General features: G+C 41.3%; 1 protein-coding gene across 1 annotated transcript; it reads right to left on the reverse strand.

Annotated features, from left to right (window-relative positions):
• Positions 1–606: 606 nt before the first annotated feature.
• LOC132223622 (melanoma-associated antigen B16-like) lies at positions 607–1,605 on the reverse strand. Its single transcript, XM_059678707.1, has one exon. It carries the CDS (start codon positions 1,603–1,605, stop codon positions 607–609), a length of 999 nt encoding a protein of 332 aa, XP_059534690.1.
• Positions 1,606–8,391: the final 6,786 nt, after the last annotated feature.

The raw sequence follows: 8,391 nt of genomic DNA on the forward strand, positions 1-8,391 counted from the left end.
TATTTATCCTAAAAATTCCAGGGCTAAGGTGGTGATTTCCAAACAGCAAAAGTTCAATAAAGTATGGGAATAATAGAAGGAGTGAGCACAGGATATACTTTAATGAGATTTATTTCTTATGCATACACAAACAAGTTAACCAAATTCAAGCATATGTAATTTTCTTTTATAAAGATAAAAGGTATAAGGAGCAAACTGACAATCTTACTTCTGCTCTACTTCTTGAAACAAATTTCTTTCACATTTCTAGTAAGTGTCTATAGCAATGTGATGTTATCTTATTGCAGGTGACAACAGATGGATGGTTTCATATTTTAACAAAAGCTTACTATGAAACCTCCTGAGAGCATTAAATATGTGACCATTATCTTTCAAAAACTTGGAGATTTTAAAGCTACTTAAAGGCATACTAAAACCAGTATTTGAATACATGTCAACAAAGAAATTTTCAAGTTACACATATAAAAGAGGAACACAAGCATAGTGTGTTCCTTTAAGCCTCACCACAGACCTAAATTCTATGAACACAAATTGCCTCTTCAAACAATGCCTGAGTAAACTATCCCTGACTTCCCTAAGGTGTGGGAGGAGCTGCCAGGCTTGGCCTTAGAAATGGGAGGGGCCATAGAAGTCGAGATCCATGGCCCAAATTTTTTCTCGGGCTCTCTTTTCTTCATCTCGCAATGCTTCTTCATACTGAGATGGGAAAGAAGGTGGGAGAGTCCCATGAACCTTGGCCATGAATTCTAGGACTTGCATCTTGGTGGTTTCAGCGTGGGCTCTTGGGCCCCACAGAAATTCAAATTGTGCAGGATCACTGTTGGCCACCTTCTGGTACTTCAGGTATTGCTCCTCCACGAAATATTTGGTGATGAGCTCCCTGGGCTCTCCAAAGATATAGTGCTTCTGCCCAGAATATAACCCCATCACACTCAGAACATCCCAGATTTCCTGTTCGGTGGCACGGTTGCCCTTCATGAAGATCGCACCCAGGGTGAGTATCAGGATACCAGTCTTAGGCACACCGACTTCACCATGCTGCATCCCATCATAGGTGAGGCCCAGATTGATGACGACGATATAGCAGTGGTTGTAGGGATCCACTTCCTTCACTTTAAGGCCAAAGGTTATCTCCACGCGTTCACGTGCTCTCCGGAACATCTCAATTAAGTGGTCTGCATACTCGTTGTCGATAACCTTCAACATATCTTTTAGGGATGTTATCTCTTTTATTTGATACTTCAATAGGAGGTAATTCACCAATGAAGCCGCATTTTCATTTATAGCATCCATGAGCACCTTCTTGGGGTCTGGATGTGCCTCTAAGGTGCTATCCTCCTCCTCTTTGCTACTAGAGCCCTCACCATATTTTCTTGATGATGAGACTGTGGTGACAATTGAGGAGGAACTCTGAGCACTCTGAGAAGTGCCAGGGATAGCAGCATCAAGAGCCTCCTTCAGATTGCCAGGCATTTCAGGATGGGAGGAGAGACAGGCCACCTCTAGAGCCTTGGACCCCTGTGCAACCTCCAGGCCCTGGGTCTCACTGTGGGTCTGAAGGAGTTGATCAGGTGAGCGTTGTGGATCCTTCTGAGGAAAAGCCATGAGGACTCTTGTGGGTGGTGGTAATCAGGAGCGTGAACAGGAAGACAATGGGGAATCACTCCCTAAGGGAAAGAAGGAAGATGTGAGTGGCCTCAGCTTCCAATCTCAACTGTGATGGCTCTGATAAAAGCCACCTCTAATGGTCCTCTCCTGACAACAGTGCTACAGGGCCTCACAGATCACCTGACCTCCTGGATGCTGTGTCCCCCAGGGACATGAAAGACAAATACTCAATGCTCCTCAGGGTACAAGGCAAGCCAGGCTGAGAATTCTCAGGGATAATAGTAGGCAGGTGTGGCTGGGCTCTGTAGAATCATTTGTTTCTGAGAAGTATGGTCCCTTCAAGTCTTTACTCAGGTTCATTCCCTAGGACAGGGGTGGGCAACCTTTTTGTGAGTGCGTGCCAAAACCAGCAAAATCTCTGACTCAATATTTTTCTGCATGCCACCCTAATTTTTTGAGAACATGTTACGCCTACTTGATATCGCTTAAGGTGTACGTATGTGAAGAACCTTGAAGAACTAATAAAATTCATTCGAGCGACAAAAACAGTATATGATGATAAAAAATACATTTATTTTCTAATGTATACATGTACACTGATAGTCCGACAAAAAATTTATAACTCCATTTGATATTATCGGTGGGACTTTTGCTGCTGCATCACTGATGACAGAAATTTTACATGAGGTTTATATTTCGTGACCTTCAGAGATATGCACGAGCTACTGCTTTCATCCATCAGGCTACTCCTATTATGAGACTTAACAAAATTCATCACTGAGAACAAAGATTCACAAGCGTATGTGGATGAAAACAGGGAGAGTAATGCTGTTGCAAAGTTTTTTAAACAGAAAAAATTTTCTGGAATGGCATTCCAAGTCCTCAATAGTTTGTTTTCAACACTATTGAAATTGTTCTTCCCCTCTCGTCAATCCACGCCTATGGTCTTTAAGATAACTTGTTATGTAAAATTATTTATTTATCTAAGATGCACCTACACTGAATTTACCTGAAAAATAAAGAAGTCGATATTAAGAAAAAAATTGTAAATGGAAGATTGTAAGAGAGGGTTTCGTGTGCCAGCAAAAGTTACCAGCATGCCATGTTTGGCACGCGTGCCAGAGGTTGCCCATCCCTGCCCTAGGGACTGTCAGTCATCTTCTTCATGCTATATATACCGTCCCCCTAAGACCAAGTCACATCTCTTTTCAGTCCTTACTCTATATCTCCCTAAGGAATCTGTACTGTTTGTTAACTCTATCTAAAGCTGATCTCAAACTGGCCCCTTCAGACCAAAACTGCCAGGGAGAGACTACAGTTATAGCGAAGTGAGGTGTTAAGACTATTAGCCATCCACACAAACAAACAACAGAAACAGACTCACAGATAGGAAAACAAACTGATGGTTGCCAGCAAGAAGGGGTGTTGGGAGACCGGGTGAAAAAGGTGAAGGGATTGAGAAGTATAGATTGATAGGTTACAAAATTATCATGGGGATGTAAAGTACAGGATAGGAGATACAGTCAATAATCTATATAAATAAAAGCCAAGTGACTGGAATTCCAGAATGACTGGTCGCTATGACGTGCACTGGGGTGGCCAACCAGCCAATCGTCCCCCCAACCACCCACAGCCCTTCCCTCTGGCCAGTCCCCCACCCTGATTGGGGGTGGGGCTGACTGGCCAACCACCCATGGCCCCTCCCCATGAACAGTCCCACCCCTAATAGGTCCCTCCACCCTGGTGGGGGGCAGGGCTGGCCAGGCAACCTCTGGCAGTGGCCAGGCCCAGATCAGCCCCAATCGGGGCAGGCCAGCCAGACCCTACCCCTGCACGAATTCGTGCACTGGGCCTCTAGTATTGTAATAAGCATGTATGGTGCCAGTTAGGTACTGGAAATACCAGAGGGAACACTTTCTAAAGTATATGATTATCTAAACACTATGCTGTATACCTCAAACAAGTACAAAATAATATTGAATGTAAATTGTAATTTCAATAAATAAAAAATAATAAAGAAAGGAAGATGCTAGAGATTCAGAGTGAGAAATGAGAGGAATATTATGATGAAAGCAGAGATTATAATGTTGCTGCCACAAGTCAGGGGATGCCCACAGCCTTTGGAAGCTGGGAAGTGACAAGTAACACAATCTCTCCTGGAGCCTTCAGAAGGAACCAGCACTGTAGACATCTTGATTTGATCCGTGAGACTCATTTTGGATTTCTGCTTTTGTAAGTCATTAAGTTTGTGTTAATTCATTACAACAGCAACAACTTTCAAATCAATCAATGCAGAAAAAACATTTGACAAAATCCAACACCCTTTCTTGATATAAACTTTCATCAAAGTGGGAATAGAGGGATCATACCTCAACTAATAAAAGCCTTATATGACAAACCTACAGCCAACATCATACTCAATGGGCAAAACAAAAACTAAACTCATTTCCTTTAAGAACAGGAACAAGACAGGGATGTCCACATTCACCACTCCTGTTCGATATAGTACTGGAAGTGCTAGCCATAGCAATCAGACAAGAAGAAGATATAAAAGGCATCCAAATTGGAAAAGGAGTTAAACTGTCCTTATTCACAGATGACATACTATACATAGAAAACCCCAAAGACTCCATCAAGAATCTACTAGACCTAATAAGTGAATTTGGTAATGTAAGCAGGATACAAAATTAACACCCAGAAATCTATGGCCTTTTTATATACCAATAATGAATTCACAGAAAGAGTAACAAAACAAAAAAATCCCATTTACCATTGCAACAAAAACATTAAGATACCTAGGAATAAACTAAGGACTTAAAAGACCTGTACTCAGAAAAGTACAGGACACTGAAAAAAAAAAAAAAGATAGAAAAAGACATAAACAAATAGAAGAACATACCATGTTCATGGATTGGTAGAATCAACATCATTAAAATGTCGATACTACCCAAAGCAATCTACAGATTCAATGCAATCCCCATTAAAATACCAATAACCTATTTCAAAGATCTAGAACAAATTCTCAAAAAATTCATCTGGAATAAAAAAAAAAAGACCCCAAATAGCCACAGCAATCTTGTGAAAGAATAACAAAGTTGGAGGGATCACAATACCAGATACCAAGCTGTATTACCAAGTCACTGTTCTCAAAACTGCCTGGTACTGGCACAAGAACAGACATATAGACCCATGGAACAGAACAGAGAACCAGAAATCGACCCAAGCCATTATGCTCAATTAATATTTGACTGAAGAGGCAAGAGGATACAATGGAGTCAAGACAGTCTCTTCAATAAAAAGGGTGCTGGGAAATTTGGTCAGATACATGCAAAAAAATGAAACTAGATCACCAACTTACACCATGCACAAAAACAAACTCAAAATGGATAAAGGACTTAAATATAAGACGGGAAACCATAAAAATCATACAAGACTCCATAGGCAGCAAAATAGCAGACATATGTCATAGAAATATATTTACAGACACAGCTCCTAGGGCATTGGAGACTAAGGAGAAAATAAACAAATGGACTACATCAAAATAAAAAGCTTCTGCACAGCAAAAGAAACCATCAACAAAACAACAAGAAATCCGAATGCACGGGAGAACATATTTGATAATGATATTTCCGATAAGGGTTTAATCTCCTAAATTTACAGAGAACTCATACAACTTAACAAAAAGAAGATAAATGATCAAATGAAAAAATGGGCAACGGACTTAGACGCTTTTCGAATATTTAAGTCCCAGAGACATATGAAAACATGCTCAAAGTCACTAATCATCTAAGAGATGCAAATCAAAAGGAATTACCATCTCACACCTGTCAGAATGGCTATAATCAACAAATCAACAAAGAACAAATGCTGGCAAGGATGTGGAGAAAAAGGAACCCTCCTTCACTGCTGTTGGGAATGCAGACTGGTGTAGCCACTGTGGAAGACAGTATAGTGTTTCCTCAAAAAATTAAAAATGGAACTCCCATTTGACCCAGTAATCCCATTTCTAGGAATATATCCCAAGAAACCAGCAACACCAATCAGAAAGCACATGTGCATCCCTATGTTCATAGCAGCACAATTTACAATGGCTGAGATTTGGAAACAGCCTAAGTGACCATCAGCAGATAAGTGGATTAAAAAAACTGGCGTATCTACACAATGGAATACTATGACGCTATAAAAAAGAAGGAACTTTTACCATTTGCAACAGCATGGATGGAACTGGAGAGCATTATACTAAGCGAAGTAAGCCAGTTGGAGAAAGATAAGTATCACATGATCTCACTCATATGTGGGATATAATGATCAACATAATTTGGCGGACAAGAATAGATCCAGAGATAATTGGTAGGGAAGGGAGTGGGTTAGAGAGCAACCAAAGGACTTGTATGCATGTATATTAGCATAACCAATGGACACAGACACTGGGGTGCTGGGGGCTTGCCCAGGGTGGGAATGGCTAGGGGGCGGGGGGGGGGGTCAGTTGGGGAAAAAGGAGACATATGTAAAACTTTAGACAATAAAGAACTTTCGAAAAACTGGAAAATCTTGGCTGTCACACAGAAATATAAGTAAATACAAGCTAGAGACTTTATTTAACTCATGTGAAAACAAGCTGAGGTTTTAACTGGTTAAAAAAAAAGTCACGAAGCACAAATGTACACAGAATAAAGAATGTTGAAATGAACAGGCAAAGGGAGAGCAATCTTTTTTTTTTTTCCACTGAAGAATAAATACATTTATTTCAGCTTCTACCAGATAGGACAGAATTTGCATGTCTATGAGTTTCCATGCAGGGTATTGGTGGTGAAAAACTCTGCCAGAGGTCTCAGGCCTGAACTGGTTTAGAGGGAGAGCTCACTAGAGGATGAGGTCCTTTGGGAACTGGTCCCCCGGGCCAGTCTAACAATTTCACTGGCGAGTGCTGGTGGTCCACAGGAAGTGGTTCACTGTATGAAAAAAAAAAAAAAAAACTTCCCAGAGAATGAGTATCCTCGACCTCCTATATGCTGACCTGGCAGTTTTGCATTCACCCAAATATAAGCAATAAAAAATGAGATAAAATGACAAGATGCTTAAACTTTGGAATGCCATTTACTAGTCTAAACCTTGCTTTTCTCACTTAAAATGTACTGTGAACATCTGCCATTGTCGATGTGTATAGATCTAACTCTTCCTCTTAGTAGCTGCAAGGTATTCTGCTATACAGACACCTTATAATTTAATATTATATGCTTACTGATGTACAGTGGTGGTTTCAAACTTTTGCTAAAATTAAAAAATATGTTATATGTGAATTATATTTCAATAAAAAAGTTGCAATAGGCATTATTTCATTATATTTAAAAACAATGTATATGCATATTGAAAATTCTGGAAGGATATACACCAAAATATTTACTCTGGCTGTCTGTGGAGGTGGGGTATTTTGGAGAATGTTATTCATAGCTGTACTGTTTTAATTTTTCCATACAAGCATATATCATTTTTTTTATAATCAGGAAACACAAAAATATTTTGATATTGAAACCATGTATAACAAACTTGTAAACTGCAAGAAAGACCAAAAGACTATTAGCCATACTTGCTTGAAACCTACCAGGGATGACTACAGGGGCAGGGTAGATACATACTAAGGGATCCCATCTTCACAAGTGGATGGTCAGCTCTTTGCTCAAACAAGGTCTAGGCCTTGAAACTTGACAGTATCTGAGATGCCTCCCCTCTGCTAACCTGATGTCACTCTCTCCCACTAAATAGTTCTGTCCCTGTGACCACTGAGGGTGAATTAAGGGGCTGTCACATCCAAAGTTTCCCAAATGTGACAACAGGACAGGGCTCCGCTGAGAACAGTCTGCTGCAGAGTGGGTGTCCCCATGAGTTAGGCCTCACTTAGGGTCCTTCCCATGACTAATTATTGATACTGAGATCAGTACTTCCACAGAACAATCATGTTCATCCTTAGTTCAAGGAAGAGGATGTAAGGTGATATCTCAGCCTCACAGCTCTGCCCAGGGCCTCCCAGGGACAACCACAGGCTCAGCAGAGTTATGCTGGCTCCTGACTTATGGGATGGATGGCTTTCTCAGCCTTTGGTTAAAGTATTTACTCTGGCGACTGGTCAGACCTCGCTCAGTCCCTAGCTTCTGATACCTGATGTAACTCTGACAGAAAAGGCTTTTTTTTCACTGAGACACTGAGAAGCAAAACATGAGATGGTCTTGTCATGGGTTCTTCACCTGGAAGCCCGGCATGGCCTGGGACTTGTCCCTTTGTTCTGATTTTGCCCATTATCATAAGGCCTCACTTCCCAGTGAACACCATGGCAGAATGATTAGTTGTCTCATCTGACAGTCAGGGCTTGGGATCTCCCAAGGGTTCCCTGAGACCCCTGGGCCACCCTTTCACGTGCTGAGTTTGCCCTTCAGGCATCACTCACACCTGCCAAAGCATAGGACTCCTTCTGCCAAATAATCTATTCAGAAGCAATTCTTCACCTTGTGGGACCCAGAGTAGCAAGGGAGGGGTGGCTGCCATCCGTCCCTGGGCCATGCAAGGCTGACAGCAGGGGAAGCGCTGGCTTGTTGGGAGCCATTAGAAATATTGGCTTAGACAAAGCCATCTTAAAAACTACAAGTTTCTGGTTCCTCCAGAAACTCCTAATTACCAGAAACCACCTGTGTCTTGCAAATTGGCCAGCAGTTAAAGATAAACTACCCTCACACAGCCGCTAAATCACACATCTCCACTGATAAACACACAGCCATCCCGGAGCCTGCT

Source organism: Myotis daubentonii, chromosome X (genome assembly GCF_963259705.1).
Source record: "Myotis daubentonii chromosome X, mMyoDau2.1, whole genome shotgun sequence".
Taxonomy (NCBI): domain Eukaryota; kingdom Metazoa; phylum Chordata; class Mammalia; order Chiroptera; family Vespertilionidae; genus Myotis; species Myotis daubentonii.

Bases quoted from the DNA above. Each gene is read 5' to 3' on its own strand.
- LOC132223622 (XM_059678707.1), bottom strand. From the start codon at position 1,605: ATGGCTTTTCCTCAGAAGGATCCACAACGCTCACCTGATCAACTCCTT.